General features: G+C 38.3%; 1 protein-coding gene across 1 annotated transcript in view; it reads right to left on the reverse strand.

The window, feature by feature from the left end:
• Positions 1–3,157: 3,157 nt before the first annotated feature.
• Positions 3,158–21,113, reverse strand: part of PRMT3 (protein arginine methyltransferase 3) — a 65,827-nt gene continuing 47,871 nt past the window's right edge. Inside the window, exons 14-16 of the mRNA XM_086749667.1 lie at positions 16,144–16,195; positions 15,822–15,908; positions 3,158–3,822 (exon numbers count right to left, since the gene is read on the reverse strand). Coding sequence (XP_086605793.1) covers positions 3,713–3,822; positions 15,822–15,908; positions 16,144–16,195 — 249 coding nt within the window. The 3' untranslated portion in view covers positions 3,158–3,712. The remainder of the gene's footprint in view (positions 3,823–15,821; positions 15,909–16,143; positions 16,196–21,113) is intronic.

The following is a 21,113-nucleotide window of genomic DNA, read 5'->3' on the forward strand; positions in this document are numbered from 1 at the left end:
TTACTTTTCTGTATACAGGAGCATACACTAGAGTAATAAATCTAGGTTTGAACAATGACTATTTCAGTTGTTAGAAAAAATTAAAATCAATACATGAATGACTGACAAATGGCTGTCTCTACAACTGGGCTGTATCATCATATAATAAAACAAATTTAAAGATGCGTAGGGAGCAAATGTCCTTGGCAGTACAGAGGTGTACTGCCTTGAGTTGCAACTCAAGACCAAAGAACAGAAGTCGCAGAAGAGCTGGAAACGCAGGGGATGAAGCACAACTCTGCCTGTGCACACCAACACGACCAAGCAGCACCTCTGAGCAGCACTGAAACAGGAACTACAAACACCCAAGGCGGATAAGCCTGCACGATTCTGATCACCCTCTCTAGGAAGAAAATACCAAAAATAAAGATGATACTGTTTACTTTTCCACAGCAAAGAGCTGAAACTACTGCAAACAGGTCTGACACCAAGTGTCTGCACAGGTACTTGATGAACTGGTGTCATAGTTCAGCCCCATCAAGACCAAGCTACCCACTCTCTCACTCACTCCCCCCACCCTCCAGTGAGTCAGGGAGGAGAACTGGTAAAGAAAAGAAGGCAAGAATCATGGGTTGAGATTAAAAAAAAACTTTAGGAGAACAACAGAAGAAAATAGAGGTGGAAAATAAAAAAACAATGAATGACAGAAAATACTGAAGCACATAATTTACAGTGCCATAGCTCACAGCAAATCCTGATGTCCAGCTTCCTCCTGGGTAGCAGGAACCTCCCCTCAGTAGAGTCCTCACTGATATACTGAGCTTGATGGAACAGCCTGTTGGCCAATTTGGGCAAACTGTCCTGGCTGCCGGCCCATTTGTAACCTATCCCAGCTGTGTCCCCCAGCTACAGGTGCCACCAGCTCCAGCTCCTCTCCCAGCTCAGGTGAAAATTCACTCTATCCTACCCAGAACCAGGACACCTGGAATCCGCATGCAGCACAGGTAGCCAGAAGAAAAGTTGTTATCAGCACATGAAGAAAAATGTTCTTATGAACTACGGCGAATGCACAAATTCCCACTTCCAGCCATTGCCACAGTATTTTATTTTAAAATTCAGTTACAAATTATTTGCACCTTTGGCCACACTGACCACATGCCTTAGAACAAAGGATTGCACTTTGCATGAAGTATTACTATCTCCCACTGTTCAGGGATGTTTCTACACAAAGCAGTTGCTTTCCACTTTTCTGCCTCTGATTCAATGATTAGAGTCCCTTTAAAAGAGTATTTATTGATCACATTTCCTACAATATCTAATTCTCAGAATTACTATGTGGAAATGTAAATAACTGATTGTGCTGTCAGATGAACTCCCTATTACTCAACTGCTAGCTTGAGAAAAGCCACTTACAATGGATGGGCTATTTGCCCAGGACACAGGGCAACATTGGCCATTAGATCAACTTCCACCTGGGTATTTAAAGTTCTTTGAAACTCCAATGCCTTTATCAAATGACTCTCCTCAGGCTTTACAGTAATTAAAGTCTTTCCAGGATATTTTCCTTCTGGTTAAAGGATCCTCTCTTCTTGATGAAGATTGTCAGTTTTGTCATTTGGAGGGTTTTTTGTTTGTTTTTAAATAATAGTTGGCATTTCCTTTTTTCTTTTACACATTTTCAACCTTTTTTTTTTTTCATTTATAGTTCTCTGTTACTGAGGGCTACACAAACTCTGTATATGCCTTTGCACTGCTCTCCTTTTGCATTCTTTTTCTCCCTTTCTTGTCTTCTGTATCAATGTTGATACAAACACAAAATCTACAGAAGTATTGAAAAATTAAAGTTGGAAGGGATCTCAACAAGATAATCTAGTCCAATACCAATCTCTCAAATTATTAATCACACTAAGAACATGTAAAGCTTCCACACTCAAGTACTTATCAGATGATCACAATCATACGCAGATTCTACCAACTTCTGGTTGCCATCGTACTGAGAACACCACATGAGAAGTTTGCTTAGTCTGTCTGTATCCTCAATTTCTACAGCACCTTTCAGCACAGGACAAAATTAGCAGTCCATCCCCTAGCCTGCATATTTGCTGCCTAATACCAATAACTGTCACAAACTCCATTAATCAGTCTGATGCCAACTGCCGGCATTTCACCGACAAGGTCAATTTTCATACAGAGTTGAACAGTCTTTAGTTTCAGATAACCAGGCTCAAGCATTTCAACAATCAACGATAATCAATGTATTTTCAAAAGGAATATACGTCCCTAATCTAGAAAAATGTTAGCAGACCAGAGACTCACACATCAACTATATCACTGTAGAGCATTTATACTTGTCAGATATTACTGTGAAATAAATCTTGCATTTTGATTTTGTGTGTGTGTGCACGTAATTGTTTCTTTTTTTTTTTTATTAAGTTTTTATAGTAAAGCCTATCCTGAAGAACAAAATTCTGAAAATACACATTGCAGTGTAAGAACAAATGCAAATCCACAGGTCTGTTTTCAGGTGAAAATGCAGCAGGACTGTAGCAATTGCTACTTCCTAATTCAATGCCCACTTCACTGTATGAAATCAAGCGCTGCGTTGCAGAGGAATTTCAGCTTTTGGAATAAAAGTTTCCACTTTTCTGCCCTATTGGCATTACCACTGGTAACAGCTGTCTTCAGTTACAGGTAAATGATTAAGTACTTCACCCCACTATACAACATAATCACCCAAACCTCGCTGAGCAGATTCCAAGGGAAAGAATTTCCTTGTCGTCTTAGTCCTTTAAAAAAGGGTTCTAATGTTATTTTAACAGATTACCAGCCAAACACTGTCATCTTTACTTCCTGAAACGATTTTTGAAACCACTTTCAACATGAATATATGTGTAAAAGCACATAAACCGCATGGTTTGCAATTTACAGTGTTTAGTCATCATGACAGCCACATCAATCCTTGATTCACTGTCTGCTTCTGTACGCAGCCAAACCAAACCCACTGTTGCAGCAATTGCTGCTATTTGTTCAGCAGCAATTGCAGCTAAAAGACACTCTTCCATCCACCTATGCTGCGGCAGGCTATCACAAAAAAATCCCCCAAACCTGTAGCCACAAGTGAGCCATCACTGGACAGATACAAGGATTTCCAATTACACAGAAAACAAGGAAACCGGCATTTACATTATATAACACACTCAGTTTGTTTATTTGGATAAATGTTAACTGAAATGTGATATAACTTTTTAATTACAGAAGTGTAATAAAAATAAAGGCTTTGTTGCTGTGATCCTGCAGTTGGAATTCCAAACTCATTCCAACTGAGATTTTCCAGCTACTGCCGAGGTGCACTGGCACATGATTTAGCTTCTTCTTTCCTAGAAGAAAATCGCACAAGGATTTTGCCATTTGGAGAATAAAACAATACTGAGAGGTCCTATTTATTGTTCCTCACAGCAAGACTTTAATCTGATTCTTCTCACATAACCCAAACCCATCTTTCTTGCCTTCCCACATCACGTGAAACAGAGTCTGATTTAGTCATTAGACTCCATATCCGTGTAAAGGCATCCAAACAACTCTCTCAGTTCTACATAAACATTTCATTTTCTTGTGTGTGCATACACATACAAAAATCCAATAGTTTACACTTCTTGAATATTTAGAAACAGTTACCAACAGTTAAATCTAACATTTAAATTTGAGATTTCCCAAAGTTATATGCACAGAATTTTCACTGAAGGCTGTAGGTCTGCTGCATGTCCTTCACTGAAAGGGTTATAAAGAGGGAGCGTGGATCCTTTCTGTTTTTGCGGACCGTTATCTTTCCTCTCAGGGCCTCTCCTGCAAAAGCAAAAAGGAAATTACTACGTTTACATTACTGAACCACGCACAGTAACAGCAAAGATGCATTACATACCCTTACGTTGCATGAGACGCTGTTCCCAGTTACTCAGAATTAAACAAATCTACAAAGGTTTCCTTTACGTTTTCAAAGCTCTAAGCAATGGTCTCGACAACAAATGTTAAGTAAACTGACTGCAGTTCAACCCAGTGTGTTGCTGAGTTATGTCTGACACTTGACTTCTCAGATGACCCACCCAAAGAGCTGGCAGGCCAATTATTTTACTTGTGATTGAGGAAAAACACTGTATACATTAACCTCTTTTCGTTCCTGGCTGAGCTGGACCTGCATATCCCCAGCTAGCATTTCCAGGCATATACAAGTCTCAGTTGGACAGGTACTAAGTACCATTGTACTATTCCCCACCCCCCCCCCCCCAATTTAAAATATCAATATTCTAATGAAATGATACACAACGTCTTTATATTCTTGAACACAGATTTCTGTCCATGAAGTAAGCAACAAAATTAGCAGTAACACAGAAGTACAAAAACCCAAAATCACTAGTCCATAAGATTTAATATTGTGTTATTCCTTTGCTGAGCTCTCCGATTTAAACAGATCACTGCTACCAACATTGAGTAAAACCACGTAACCACAGAACTTCCTACTTCGTATGCCACGTGATTTGTATTTGCACTGCATTTCATTTAAGCTCTAATTAAGTAACACTTCGTTTTACAAACTGTCAGGCTCTCTTGACCATACCACTTGCATGTATTATGGGCTTCTGCTAAAACCACAGAAAACACTTTGACACATTTGACAGAAGGAAAGAGCTGACAGACCTCTCCAAATGGTAGAGGCACAACTCTCACTTTCGGTGTTACTAAATTTAAGGAAAAGCTTTCCTCCTAGATAAATTCCACGCCTTGATGTTTCTATTTAACATTTTCTCCCAGCCTGTGCTGATCAAGCCTGGTTCCATCCCAACAGTAGCTACAGCCCCACAGCACATCAAGTTTTTCTCTATTTATTCCTTACATAATTCAAAGGTCTATTCTAGCTTGAAAAGCTCTTTCAGATTCTGAAATAAATGAGGAGAAAAAAATAAACCTGCTGTGTCAGCTTAGGAACTTGTGCATACTAAGAAGGTATGTTTTACTTTTCACACACAAGACAGGAGATTATTTATGGATCTGTAAGTCCAATTTCATGACATAACAGTCCATTTTATTGCCATGCAAACAAACTCAATGGATAAGATGTGAAAAGTCTTTACAGCTATGCAATATTCTGAAACTTTACACAGGACTAAACAAAGGGACAATGAGTCCATTTCTCTATACGCACAGGTGTTCTTAACTTCTTTTTGCCCCTGCATCTATGATCCTTATAATGACAAGATAGCAGAAAACTAGATTTTACACATATTAAGAGCTCCAGGAACTGATTCATACTATTTAAACTCAAACCAAGACTTACAATATTCATCAAGTAAAATTCACACAAACTGACATCCACAGCTAACTCCAACTAGTCATAAGGTCTTTTGGTACCAAGGGGGTACCAAAAAGAAAACTCTCAGATCTCTGCAGAGCAAAGGTATGGGGTAGATTTTCCTAAGTTTTCCCAAATCATATAGAAGTGACATTTGGGATACATTATCCCCACTAAATACTGAAGAAAGGTTAATAAATTTCCAAAACATTAGTGTGGCTGTCAATCTAGTACTTGAAGAGTTTAGCCTCAAATCTTTAGTTTCATGGAAAGAGAAGGGAAAAAAAGATAAATCAAGAGGTAAAGAAGTGGAAACTTATTTGCAAATGCAAATTTCTTTGATATGTACATACATGACTGAATATATACATGTACAAAAATGCTTGAAATGTTTACATATACAGCAATTTTAAGTATGTGCATGCGAAGAATAGCTTCCTGATTCTGGCATCTAGACTAAAGGCCTGAAGTCAGAGGTATCAACACCCCTTTAAGCATAAATGACTAGATCTGTATGGTTTTTCAACTACATAAATACTTACACTACATTGTGCATCAGAGACTGCTTCAAACTCAGATTAACACAGGAGCGATTTCAGACTTGTCACATACAAAAATACTTAAATCATAATTTTGAAAACAGCTCAAGATACAACCAAGGAGCTGAACCCAAATACCTTCAGGTTAGTATTTTATATTTTATTTAAAGGCATGGACTACAGAGAGGCAGAATATCATTAACATTTTCCAGTAAGGTATGTGAAATGAAGTGCCCTGGCAAGAGAGTAATTTTGAGGTCAGAGTGCCTTCACTTTCTACAACACATTGGGAAACTACAGGAATCAGGGTATCTTCTTCCGTCAGATACTCAAAAGATCAATAACAGCTCAAATTTATATGCAACTTACATGTTATTGCAAAAGTTCAGAATTACAAATTCTGTTTCAATAGCCTGGCTCTCTCTTGATGACCAACATATACATAGCATTCTACTTATCTTTAGGAAACTATACACACAGTGAATATTCTATCTGAAGTAAAAAAAAAAATAAAAAAAATCCCCAAATACAGACATTGCCTCATATTGCAGGGAAATATTACCTATACAGGCTTTTTAGTTTTGTTTTTAATTGTCTTACCGAGTGGATATCTCTTAATTTCACTACGCTTTTTTGAAGATTGCTGCTTGCCATGACCAGAAAAAACTAACCTCAATTTATTTCCAGCCCTTAATAAGACCTGCAGTTTAAGTTATATTTGTTAAGTATTTAGGAAGCACATGGCTGAGCCACTTCATTCTATCATTTTAAAACCACAAGAACTACACCTAAGAGATGATTCTACTAAACACATTATAGGAATGCATGATCTCAGTCTACAGCAGAACGTTCTCTGCTACTCCTCCGTCAAGTCTCCCTTGCCTCATTCATCGTCATCCCTCACATCAGCCACACCCACTGTTACTACCTTTTTATCTCGCTGGATTCAAAGTATTTTCTAGTTGTTCATTACTCACTGTGATTTTTAAAAGCCATTGTTTACATTCTGTTATAAAGCTGAAATTGTCAATATTCTTATTGCAAAAATGAAAACAAGCGTCAATTCAAAAATTAAACCAGTTTCAATTCAGTAAGATTTTTAGAAGTCTTCATTTGGCACAATTATCAGTTACATCCACAAACAGTAAACTGACACAAGATGCACATCATAAATAACAAACGCAGGACATTTTGTCAAAGGCTGCGGTATAAACACCACAGAAATCTTTTCAACAATGACTGGCGTACAAACGCTATCCAAAACATTAAAACCTGTGTTCTTTGATAATTTTGCATATTTTGTTAATTTAACAGTTAGCTGTAAATTTCACTTCAATTCCTGTGCAGCTTTATTATTAGGACACAAATGACGGACCTAATACAATGTGATTTGCAAAGAACCGCAAAAATGGCTTCACAGATTACTTAAGAGACAGATTTGCCAGGGAGAAGGACAATGTACAGAAAAAAGGGCGTTATAGCTTCTCTCCAGCTAGGAATTTTAACCTAGTTTGAACATACAGATTTTCAGAACCGCTGCAAAATTAATTATTTGATACATTTTAACATCCTACGATACTGAATGTTTTAAAAATTGTTAAGACTAAAGAGCCTCTAAGAATTAAAATTCCACTATTTAAGTCAATCCACATGGCAATCTTACCCTTTAAAACATTTAAGCAAAGCAATACAATAGATTTAGTAAAAAAGTAAATATAATTTCACAGATCACACCTGACTCCACAGACCGGAACCCTGAGATTCTGTTTGCAATTAATGCAACGAAGCACCCCGTTTTTCTCAGCTACTCCTTACGCAGTAACCACATTAAATCTGCCTTTCTAAACAGCCTTTTCTGAGGGCCCAAGCAAACAACAGCAGCGCAACCAACTAACAGAAAGGCAGTTCCGAACAATTAATCAATGTCACGTAGACAGAAAATGACTGATGTTTTTTCCCCGTTCTGCTGTCCTACGAGCTGCCCGGAGGAAGCTGGCTCTGGGACTCAGCTGCATCACCTTGCTCTTATCACGCTCAGTTGAATGCAAGTAAACCACACAGCGCCACTGCAGTTTGATTAGGACAAAACTGAATCCATTACGCTCCCCTTCTCGCATTTTTATTATCCCTTGGGGAGCCCTGAAATTTATCCCCGAAAAAGAAAAAAAACAAAAAAAAACAATTCTGCAGAAGTGGTGCACAAGCCTGCTAGCACAGGGAAAAAAAAAAACAAACCAAAAAAAACCTCACATCCCTAGGTCCATACTGACCCACTGCCAAATAATACACATCTGATTACGTGCTCTACAGTACACCCCATACATGTGCCCTGAACACTCAAAATAGTTTATTTTGGTTCTTTGGTTTTTACCATCAGTGAAACTGTAAGCAATTGTATCTTTCACTTGCGCATGTCCAATACCATCAGACACCGGGCAAGCTTGTGAGCCAAGATACCTCTCAGTGCAAGAGCCCCATCACTGACAGCAGTTAGGCCCAAACAACCCTATTTTTCCAGCCTGTAACTTGATTAATCTGAAAAGATTTGGCCAAATCCAAAGATTCCATGCTGTCTCCTGCATAGACATCCATAACATCTACTTAAAGCTCAAAACGACCCATGGCAATGAACTGGTCATGTGAAGAACTACCGTGCCCTTCCACACAACCTGGTGTCCCCCCCTTCTTTGATTATGAAAAAGATGGAATGAGTTACTGAAGGCAGCCAGCAATCACAATCTTCCAACCTTCCTTCTTTTCCTCCTATGGAAGAGCTTTATGAAGCTGGCGACACACGTAAGAACACGGTACTGAAAGCACTCTTTATTGTGACTCCCATTAAAATTTAAGAATCTTACGAAAGACCTCACTGGAATTGTTTCAAGGAGAGCTGCTAGGAAACCGCAGTGAATTTAGGCTAATGACACCTGAACTACCAAACTGCTGGTGAGAAATACCTTTACAAATCCCCTACACTGCAATAACCACAGGGTTTTAAGTGGTTGTCTTATGTGCCTTCACAGTTACATAACAGTAAGCTTTGACACCTCTCTTAATGAGGAAGTTGTCCTTGTTTGAGGCTGACAATTTAAACATTATCTAGTTTTCCACTCCAGTTTAGAGTAACTGAACCCACTATCTTAGAATCATAGAATCTTTAGGTTGGAAAAGACCCCTAAGATCATGAAGTCCAACCATCAACCTACCACCACCGTGTCCACTAAACCATGTCCTGAAGTGCCACGTCTACACGTTCTTCGAATGGTGACTCCACCACTTCTTTGGGCAGCCTGTCCAGTGTGTGACCACTCTTTCAGTAAAGAAATTTTTCCTAATATCCAATTTAAATCTCCCCTGCTGCAATTTGAGGCCATCTTACACAACACTGAGGTCTAGCATGCAACTGAAAAAAGCAAGCTTAAAAGCATTACTCCAGAATAGTTGGCTAGGAAGTAGCCTCCATATGCCATCTATCTTCTGAAAACGAAAAAGAACAATGCAAGACAGAAGTCATTTACAGTGGGACCAAGAGCACTCCCTTTAAACTCAGAAACTTATCCTTAATCCCCCCATTCATCTTCTTAAACTGCAGGCACCTGCAGCTGTACACAGACTGCCCCCTTCCCATTTGGCCACGTCTCTTACTGAATCTCCAACCCAGCAAGATCCAATAAGCAGTTTCAGCACTGAGCCATAATCACTGCCTTTCGTTACCAGCCGTCTGATCTGTGGCACTGGTCATCTTCCACCGGCTAGCTACTTTTCTAAACTAGGAAGTTGTTTGCCAGCTCCTTTCTGTTACATCACTGTTCAGCCTCTTCTGAAACTATGCTGAGGTTCTGTCTTTTCCTTTCGTGCTCTAAGTATATTCTTTGAAGAGCTTTTGTGCCAAATTGGCATATTCCTAACATAGCTCGGGTACCACAAATAGCTGTCACAGGGAACGGTGAAAGCCAGATACATGGTCCTCCAAAATGTATAGCTGCAGTAGCCAAACTCCCTCACTCAGAACTGGTCTTAACTCACTACTTTTTGTAGTAGAGATCCTACACTGTATAGCCTTGTCCCAATCTTTCTCTCTCAGCAGTTGTGACAAAATTCTGAGAAAACCAGATTGTTGTTGTGGTATAAGCCATATCCCCTTGCAGTTGCATAACTTGCAAAGGGAGGCACACAGAACAGCACAAGAAGTCCATCCACGTTTTCATGTCCAGATACAGAACTTCTATTCTCTTTCAATGAGATAAAGCACCCATGGGAGGAGAGTGTCTCAATGTAGTGCCTGAAACATGCACTTATAAATGTTTCCGAAAAGTTTACAGGATTATTTTAAACTGCAGATTTCAAAAGATACAGTATAAGACATGCAAGATGCAGTGTGACTTCAAAATTCAAGTTTTAACAATTACTAGATTTTAAAAGTGAGCATAATTTTGGAGGTATCACTTGTAAGTAAACAAGTGACAGTATTCTATAGACACCACGTTGCAGCTGTAGACAGGCAAAAGGCACTAAAATTCCCATTAGGAATCAAATTATCCAACTGGGATGCATAATACTGAAGTATTTCAGTATAAGATTAAAACACTCAGACAGATTAATTGTGCCAGTGTTGTTTTCCTACTTTCAAAGCAGCTTTCTAGGTAGACAAATTAACATTTTTCAGTTTGTAAATTTACAAACAGCTACCCAACTATGGAGACTGGGGCGTTAAAGATAATCAAGGATTTTACAGGGTATCTGTCATGTGAGCTCTACTTCAGTTTTGCTGTGATAGCCCCTTTTAGCACCACAGAAGAAAAATCAAGGTTTTATTTCCACTGCAAGGAAATATCAAGAACACAAAATGCCAACAATATGCTGGTTTACTGCTAATAGAATTTGCCTGCATACAGATCTGAGTTTCAACTTAATGCACTTTTACTGAAAAGATTCTGTGGGCCCTTTAAAATAATTCTGGTAAGCATTTGATTTATTTAGTAAATGCTTGAGACAACCAAATGAAAATTATATTCTTAGTGGGAATATTTCAACAAACAAGGAAAGGAAAATACGTACATTTAGACCATTAATAAGGAAAAGATACTGCTTTGGTATTTCAATTTGAAAATAAAGACATTTTCAAATTATTAGAAGGGCTGCTAAGTGAAGCTTTGCACTCTGTAGGGAGTCTACAATACAACACATGTTTGTCTGAGAAAATCTAGTTTTTCTGGTAATAAAATATCATCTGGCTTCCTTCTCCTTTTTTTTTTTTTAAGTTTTCCTGCTTGCTAAGCAGTTAAAGCACATCCAACACGCTAATGCTACTTTGTTTTACTTCATCGTACATAAGCTTCAAGTCTCTCGTCACAGTCTGTGAGGAGGAAAACCAGCTTTTCAGAACACATGAGTAGTAAGAGACTACTCGCCACTCACACATTAAATCTAAACCAAATCATCTGAAAATACCCATTAAAACTATATACAAAGCTATCTACCATAGTTAGGTATCAAGCTGAAATTCAGTGGCAAAAAAAGCTGCATTAATTAGGTGTAACTTTCATTGCCTCACTCTCCAGATCTTTGGACCTAGATTAAACCTCTCCCATTTCATCCCAGAGAATTTGCAAACACTGCACATCTAGCGCAGGCTGCGACAGGAACGGCAAAGGAGGGAAGATGAGTTGCAAGCTGCATCCTTTGGCTTGTAATGGCTTGATTCTATTATCATTAGAAAACAGATCAAAACATTCAATCTTTTTTATGGCTGAGAGAATAGATCTATTTTTACAACAAATAATGTAGCATCAAACAGCTGAGAAAATTAGTTAGTTCACACTGCAGAACAAAGCAATTTTGCTGTGGCATAAAGGAGCCTTTTCCTGTTAAATACCCAACAGGTTCAGATATCTGTAAACTCAACCTCTTTTACAGAGCAAATACAAATACAACCAGTACTTTATAATCACTTCAGGCATATCTCCAAAAGCTATAAAGCATCTGATAGAGAATTTAAGTCAGCCTATTTCACTCAGAATCAGAAATCCGAGGGAATAATTTTTCTTTACTGGGGAAAAAAACCTACCGTCTGAAACATTACTTCAAAACTAAAAAAAAACCATTTTAAACACATTTTATGCCACCAAACTCCTCTTTCACAACCCATTAAAAAACTGAAAGCACACGCCACCATTGGCACACTGGTCAGATTATTGCAAGACTCAAATCATATTATTTCTCTTTATTTTCCAATAATTACTAAGAAAAGAGCTTGTCCTGACTCAAACAATGCTGCAGATGACACTAAACTGGGTGGGAGTGTCCATGTGCCCAAGGGCAGGAAGGCTTTGCAGAGGGATCTGGACAGGCTGGATTGATGGCCTGTGGTCATTGTATGAGGTTCAAAGTCAAGTGCCAGGTCCTGCACTTTGGTCACAATGACCCCATGCAACACTACAGGGTTGGGGAAAAGCAGCTGGAAAGCTGCCTGGCAGAAAGGGACCTGGGGGTGCTGGCTGACAGCCGGCTGAATATGAGGCAGCAGTGTGTCCAGGCAGCCAAGGTGGCTAACAGCGTTCTGGCTGGTATCAGAAATAGTGTGGCCAGCAGGAGCAGGGAAGTGGTTGTGCCTCTGTACTCAGCACTGGTGAGGCCGCACCTCAAATACTGTGTGCAGTTTTGGGCCCCTCAGGACAAGGAGGACTTTGAGGTGCTGGAGCATATCCAGAGAAGGGCAATGAAGCTGGTGAAGAGTCTGGAGAACAAGTCTTATGAGGAGCAGCTGAGGAAACTGGGGTTGTTTAGTGTGGAGAAGGCTGAGGGGAGACCTCATTGCTCTCTACAACTCCCTGAAAGGAGGTTGTAGTGACGTGCATGTCGTCATAACTTGTGATAGGACAAGAGGAAATGGCCTCAAGTTGCATCAGGAGAGCTTCACATCAGATTTTAGGAAAAATATCTTCACCGAAAGGGTTATCAAGCACCTGAACAGGCTGCCCAGGGAAGTGGTTGAGTCACCATCCCTGGAGGTATTTAAAAGACATGTAGACGTGGTGCGTAGGGACACGGCTCAATGGTGGACTTTGCAGTGTTAGGTTAACGATTGGACTTCATGATCTCAAAGGTCTTCTCCAACCTAAATGATTCCACGAATACATTTAGTCACAAGTGGATTTTCTTTGTTTCTCCCAGTGCCATATATCTATTTCTTATTTTAAGAATTTATGCAGAGGATTGATGAATATTGGTAAAGACATGGATGCACATAAAGGCTGAAGCCTTCAAATGATGCAAATGTGTTTCATCTAATACAGTTGCTTCCTCCAGTTAATTTGCATTTAGAAAAGTCCACGTGAAGGCAAAAAGTTTCCCGAAAAGCTAAGTACACTTGGAATGCAGTGCAGTTCAATACGCCAGGCAGAAACAATGCATGGTAAAATGGTAACAAGCAGTGCTAATCCATTAACAACTAACAGATGAGCAATAGCTGGAAGTGCTGGTTTTTACATATACTGAAAAAGAAATTTGAGCATTTGTTTAGCTGGTAAAATGGAAAGTGAAAGACTGAAGAAATCAAACAACATGGCTAACTACAAATTACCAACAACAATATAAGTCACTATTTTAACAAAGGAAAAAAAAAAGAAGATAGGGAAATGTAGACTTACAGTAACATGTCTTGAGGAAAAAAGATTTTTTGAAAAACGAAGGAGAAGGATCAAAGTCTGAGAGAATTTAAAAAAAAAAACAAAACAAAACAAATAATCACCTAAATTAAGCAACATTGCTATGTAAGCGCATCAGGAAACACTGTCTGCCCTGATGGTCTTAATGTCATCCATGAACAATGAATATCCCACAGAAATAAACACTGAGATTACAAAGGAACGGGAAATTACATAAAGAGTTTCTCTCAGAACCTTCTCTAACACTAGAAATAACAAGTAGAGAATCCTAGATTGAAGTTGTAATTTTATGTAAGAGATAAAACCAGACAGAATGGGTAAAAGGATGGGAAAGGGGAACTTCAGTAATTACAAAGTGAAGGAGACTGGTACAAAAGAAAGAGAAGCACAGCTGTAACAAGATTTGTTATGGGAACACTTTTTAAGACATATGAGCTAATAAAGAGAAAGGAAGGAGTCGTGGCAAAAGTGATTTTGAAGGTCAGCTAGGTTGTGTTCACTGCCTCAAAAGGACATTGTTTCTGCAGTTGTCTTCAGAAAGTCACCGCACCCAGACTAGAATTCTAGAGCCAGGCACATCACCCAGTAATTTCACACATTTGGTAAATGTCAAATGATCTATGTGATACTAAATAATGTGCATATTCTAACAAATGTCATTGCACTTAAACTTTCACTTCACACTCCATGACATTGAAATTTAATGAGTTGCAGCAAGGAGACCTTAGCCAGCGTTATCTAGAAAGAGAAACTGAACAGAACACGAGCCAAGTACAAATGCACCAATGCGTAAGTGCATCCCAAGAAGTGACAGGACCTAAGAAAATGCAAGTAAAAATGATTTAAGAACATAAAAGTCAAAGCATGAAAGAGAAATGGTTTGTCAGATAACAGACCACAGTGGCTTTAGGAAAGAAGCTCCTGATTAAAAGCTACCATGGCTGATAGCTGTAAGAGGCAATTGTGAAAGTCACTTCGTGAAGCGCAGATACTGCTTTCACCATTGTACATTCATAATTACAACTGTTAAGAGAGACAATAGTATATCTACCTCAATACTTCCCTATAGCACCTCTAAATCTCTTGACCTCCGTTTCTTTTGCAACATCCACGTAAGTTTTTGTGCTCTCTCCCCTCATGTCTGGTCTATTTATCAACTGTTCAGGTCAAGGCCATGTATTACCATGAGTATTACCTCATTTGAGGTAGAAATGAGCCTCATTCCAAGGGTCCTCACTTGGTCCTGCTAGTCTGAAAAGAAAAATGGCCCTCAAAGACGACTAATTCACCATTGGGTAAGAGTTCAACAGCACTGAGTAAATACCTAGGGGTTAAGTGCACAAAAAAAAAACCACCCCAACATAAAACTACTTTATTTCCTTTGATTATAAAAAGACTAGAAGAGTCTGAAAGAAAGTGCAGTTTCCCTTTTATCAGGTAAGACACATAATTCTCCTGCATGACTACCTGTGACCGACACAGACATATTTCTGTGTCTACAAATGAAGGAATATATGACTACTTGCATAGAAATGTATTTTCAAGACTTACCAAACAGAACTAATTAAAACCACTGACAAGCATTGCTTTAGTCTTCAAAATTTTACTTCAACAATTTATCATCTGAATTTTGACAACAAAAGCCTTTTTACTTGCATCAAATTCAAGGTGAAACATACTACGGAACTTATTCATTTTATAAAACTTCACAGTGTACCAAAGTAACATCTTCCATACTTTAACGGATCAAGTTCACAGCTGTGACTTCTTGGAAACTGTTTTCAATTTACAGAGTAATCCCACAGTGCCAAGTACAACACCCATGCACACGTTCATGATTCATTTAACAAATACAGCATAGTTCAAGTGTGCTTAAACTCCTATGCAATCACTGGACAAAATTATACTTAAGAACATTAGTGATGTTAAAATTAAGAGAACATTAGTAGCAGTGTTCTGGTCTTACATATTTATGCCTCAGAAATGCTTTGATACACAAGTTTTCTCATCAAAATTACTGGAGCTACACAAGTATAAGACATATGCCCACTTACAATATACCTATGCAGACATTTCTATGTATTTTTCACATGAATTCTGTAGAATATATATAGATATTTCCTGGTGCTTTGCTTAGATAAAAATAACTAATAAAATAACTAGTAAATACATCTTTCAGCTGCTGTTAAAGAATTTTTAAAAGACATGTAATTCTTAAAGTATTTCAGATTTAAATTTAATGTTAACAGCAGCGTAACACAAATACTGTTGCACAAATGAATTTAAATATACCTGCTTCTACAGGAATTGGCTTCTCCAGGAGAAAAACTGTCTGTTTCCAGTGTGTTTTGGTACACTGGGGACCAGTTGAAAACAAGACCTGCAATGGAAGAGTTCAAGAGTTTGATTAAGAACAACATTTTTGATAGCACACCACATCAATCAATTACCAAATACACATGTACATGAAGTGTTTGCTACAGCAAAATAGACTCACTGCCAAATATCTTGAGGCAGAATAAAAAAAAAAACCCACAAACAACCAAACAAAAACAAAAAACCCCCACCCTCATCTCTCAAAGACATTTTTAAAATGCAGAACCCCAAGTACTTCCCTTGTTGTGACAGTTCTTCTCAAAAGATATATCAAAATAACCAGCAACCGCCTTTAAAAAAAAAAAAGAGGAAAAAGCAAATATGATAAAGTAATAATATTGACACTCAAGAAAAAGTCTATCATTAATATATATATTTATTGGGATTTCTAGTCCTTTTCAAACCTTTACTAACAGGAACAAGCTTAGATTTATGCTACCAAGTATACTAGAAATCCTAAGACAAAAAAAAAAAAAAGCTGTCATCACAGCTTTGTTCTACTTGAGAATATTCATCCCACTGAAACTGCATTTTATTATGTATCAAATTTCAGTTCAAGTTTCCAAAACAACCCGCACACCCTACCCACAAGGAGAACTACCTATGAGAAAAAAAGCTTTTGAGTTGCACAAACCCACAAGCACAGAATTCAGTCCCCGTCCTCTATGGCTCCCAGGACCCTCACTAAACACACAAAGGGCACGATGGATTCTGCATTGCCTGTTTGCTCTTTTTGTGGCTTAACACCATTTTCCATAAAAGCTCCCTCTGAACAGAGGCAGAGCGTAACCAGGCAGGGAATATTTTTCTTCCTCTACTGCACACAGATAACGAAAAAGATTCACAAATTCATCATGCTGGCCTTTTCAGCAGTTAATAGTTTCTAACAGTAATTCTCCATGGGATTCCTTCGAAAATGTCTTCTGTCCCTCCTACCATCCCACTCATAACATCAAAGAGCCGCTCTCTTAAGTGCATAACTCATTTATGGGACTTGTCTTCCAGCTTGAAGAGGAAAAGAAATATAAAATGGCCACACACAAAACAGTATACCGACACTATTAGTTGTACAGGCTTTAAATGCTGGCCTGCTTTTTTGACAAGACAGCTTTGTGAGGGTCCCAGAAAATAAAAAAAAAATTCAAACAAAGAACTGGAAGACAATAGAAGACAATCAGCTCAACAGTTTCAGCTCTGTAATCCTGTCCATGCTCACCTTTATTTGCTTTTACTGTCTTCTACGAGGAGGCTAAAGCAAATCACACCACAGGCCCAAGGCGGCCACGCTTTGCTATTACATGTCAGCCTGAAGAAATGACCCAGAGTGGAGCTTTTGAGTAACTCCAAGTACAGCAGCTGGGGACTCTCTATCCCCATGACAGCAAGAAGGGATTCCCCCCATGACAGCTTTTGTACATTCAAACAAGATACATACCAACTCAATGATGGCAAGCCCACTGCATGAAAACTCACTGCCAACGACTCATTATAACCTTCCTCTCACAGCACCAGGGTTTTTTCTCCTACTCTAAAACTAAGAAACTCGTTGTTCTGAATAGTTACAAAGGACAAGTTCTGTAGCATGTCTTTCATGTTGATGCAGAGATAGATTGTGAAGGAATAAAAAAGTCAAATATGCTTACAAAAATCAAGGTAACAAACTGAACGCCATAGGGCTTTATCATTATGAAATACGTAATGTGAACGATAGCTAAACAATTCTGGTATTTTTCCACTCTAGTCTAAATCCAGAACACGTTTCACCAACATGGTGGTGAACACAATGTCTTAAAGCAACTAAGTCTATCTTTATGCTCTTGTGCTAGTTTTTCAACTAAGGACACTCCAGAGATGCCTGGAAAGTTCTAAATTCCAGCATGGGCAAATATTCTCAAAAAAAAAAAAAAAAAAAAAAGAACTGAAGAGACACTAAGGGACCTTTGTGACAAATGAGCACCAGATGTTGGAAACGGTGACACTTCCATCCCTTAAGTGAAGTCCTATCACTCAATGCCGAGAATCTCATTCCCAAGTGAATTACAGCCTTGTCTCTAATATGCCTCTTTGAGTAAAGATTGAGAAGGTTTTGAAGAAGTTTTATTGACCCATCAGACTACTTTTGTTGACGCACAATGTTTCTGGACATTAGTCAGAGATCTACTAAGTCATAAAATATTTTTCAATTATCAGGTCAATACTGTTCGGCTTTCAAATAAGACCTAGGATAGGATTACCAGAGAAAGGAAAACAAAAGTTCAGACAACAAAAACACATTAAGAATTGAGGGGATTAAAACTGGCTTCCAAAGAAAATGAGACAACCAAGCTACATTTTGGACTTGAAAGCCAAAAGCTCCAAGCAAAGATACCATAGCTCAGGTGGATGCAATTGTCTAGATACTTGGCAGCAAGAAATAACAGAAATACCCAATATTCTGCCCTGAGAAAATGTCCCCAGATTAGCACATTCTTGGGATCAAGTTCAGGCTGAAAGGAAACCGCAGTTACAAGCAAAGAAACTGTCCCCTGCTATCTGCTGCCTCCTGCGGTCAGGGAAACAGGACTTGTACACCTTCTGCAAATGACTAGGATAAATAACCACCTTATTCCTTACAGTATCAACAGTTTCCCTACCTGAAACAACACGAAACACTGACTTTGACTATCTAAATCAAGAGGTATGTCACAAAGACCAGGGATTACAGAGAACAAGACTTCTCCATTGACCCATTAAACTCCTTTTGTTACATTCTAAAATGGATATATGCCCTTCAATATCGATACTGACACAACTATTGAGTCAAAAGAAAAAAAAACATATAGAAGAATACTCTAACAAAATAAATTCCTCTAGTCCCTAAAGATAAGCTCCTGTGAACAGCTTCAGGCGTTCCCCAAAAAGTCTTCAAATTTAAGGTCTGACAACTGTTGACTGAAATCCTGAATTCTTTCCCAGATACATTACCTCCAGCCAGTCAGTTAAAACTGGGCAGGCGTGGCACCCCAAAACGAAAACCAAAACACACACACTCAGGTGAGCTATGTCAACGGGCAAGGTTAGGACCCCAGTCCTGCATAGCTAAATAGCAATTACACGCTTAAAGTTAACTACATAGATGAGAGAGTTTGAATGATGTTTTCAAAACTAACTGTAAGATAGCAGATGTTGCAATTTAGAAATCTAGAGTATCCTTTATTAATACATTTTCAAATCAGTTTCGAGTCAACACACGTGGTTTGACTATCTTCGTGAAACTGGTTACAACTACGTAATTTGTTTTAAAGAAATATTTAAAGCAACCTGCAATCAATTATTTACCAACACTGCATTTAATCTTCAGAAAGAAATCTCTCCCTTCATATTTTAAATATCTGAGAAAACAAAAAGTCTAAAAACCCAGTAGTTACTGAGCAGCTGCAATTTTGTTTAATATTCACTACAACAGCTATTCCACAAGCCAATTACAATTGAAGAAATACAGAAAGCGAAAATGCACAGATTAAATGTATCCCACTTCAATGCACACAACCTGTGGCTTACCCTGTAAACCAACGCAAAAGTTAAACCCTGCTATTCCACAGAAGTACAGTTATTTACATATACTTAGGTAATAAATGTAAGGTCAAGTCTATCTTAAAGTCTCCCAGCAGCTCCAGCGTAACTCAATTACCTTCTTCCTTTCCTCTTCTTGACTTCATGTGGAAGATTTCATGTGCTAGAGTGCATGTGTTCCCCTGTCAATACCACAGCATTTTAAAAGGCACACTATTTATCCCAATTACACCTTATTTTCCTGAAGTAAATTCAGTCTTATTTCTGAACAGACATCTTATAGGAATTAAACTCCAGCTCTTCTCAAGAAAAGGATCGTTCTGCATGGTCCTCTATAGCATATGTATATTTATATGCTCATCCAAAACACTATGCTTTGCTTAAATTTTTAAATATATTGATGAGTTTTTGAAATCTTTCTGCTTTTGAGTTGTTTCGAGGCCTACAAGATCTCAAGCCAGCTACACAGATACCTACAGACTCATTAAAACAAGCACACTTGGCTTTCCTAAAAACCACCGGACAACCCTGTAGAACAAGAAATCAATCAGTAAGAACAATCATAACGAGCTTCAAGGCTGAGATAGTCCCAGGTCCACATTAAAGCTTAACTTGGTAAGTAGTTTTCAGCTACTGATACCGTTTTCTCTATTTCCATCAACAATCCATATCACCCGTTCCAATACACCTGTGTCTGAAACTGACAATTCATTTAAAAGGTTTTTTTTTTCCCCAAAAGAAACAGGATGGGCTGCTTCTATAGCTGAAATACAGGGAGGGCACGCACAATCTCAGCGTAGCTCTAAGACCTTTTTGTAGAAAGCAAGGAAGAGAAAGGGAAGCCTCAAATTTGCAGCTAATCTAAAAAACCTTAGCCTAAAGAGAGAATGGGTCTATATGAAAGTTTAGTCATTTCTCCATATCAGAAAATAAGTTGACAGCTTCTTTACTTTAAGCAATCTAGGCAGTCCAAGAATAGACCATTTACAGCCTGACTGTGACGGTCTGGTTTTATTCATCTAGCACAGAATAATTACAAATGTGAACAATGAATTTCTACCACAGTTTAAAATCGAGAGTATAGCTTTTTTAGTTACAGCTCAATTTTATAACTCTTTTCATGTTCAAATGAATCAGCTAGTTGAGAAGCAGCAAAACATTTCTTTTTCCAAAAACCGGTCAATGATACTGCATCTGTAACACAGAAAGCTAGTTTTCTTTGCCACGTCACTGACAAAGTATTGGAGGATTCAAAGCTGCAACACAGTTCTAGTTATTTCTTCCCTCAGCGGTTTTTGAAAAGCTTTACAAGAAACACTAGAATTTTGCTTCTACATGAAGCAGTAGGAAGTCTTCCTTGAAAAAGGAATGACTGCTAAAAGCCCTAATCAAACCAAACACCAGCCCCCCAACTTGCAAGGTATACTAGTGCCAGCCTTGGCATCATTACAAAAGTGATCTGGTATACCACATTAATGTCTTAGAAAAAAATAAATATAAATAATAATAAAAAAATCACAAATACATACACATAGACGATTCTTTCGACAATTCTATCTACAACCACTAGTCTTGTATATTTTAAAAACAAAATATCACAAATCTAAAAATCTACACAAAGTGGAAACAATTGGTAATGCAAAACTAGCTAGAAAA

Source organism: Chlamydotis macqueenii, chromosome 5 (genome assembly GCF_036417535.1).
Source record: "Chlamydotis macqueenii isolate bChlMac1 chromosome 5, bChlMac1.mat, whole genome shotgun sequence".
Classification (NCBI taxonomy): domain Eukaryota; kingdom Metazoa; phylum Chordata; class Aves; order Otidiformes; family Otididae; genus Chlamydotis; species Chlamydotis macqueenii.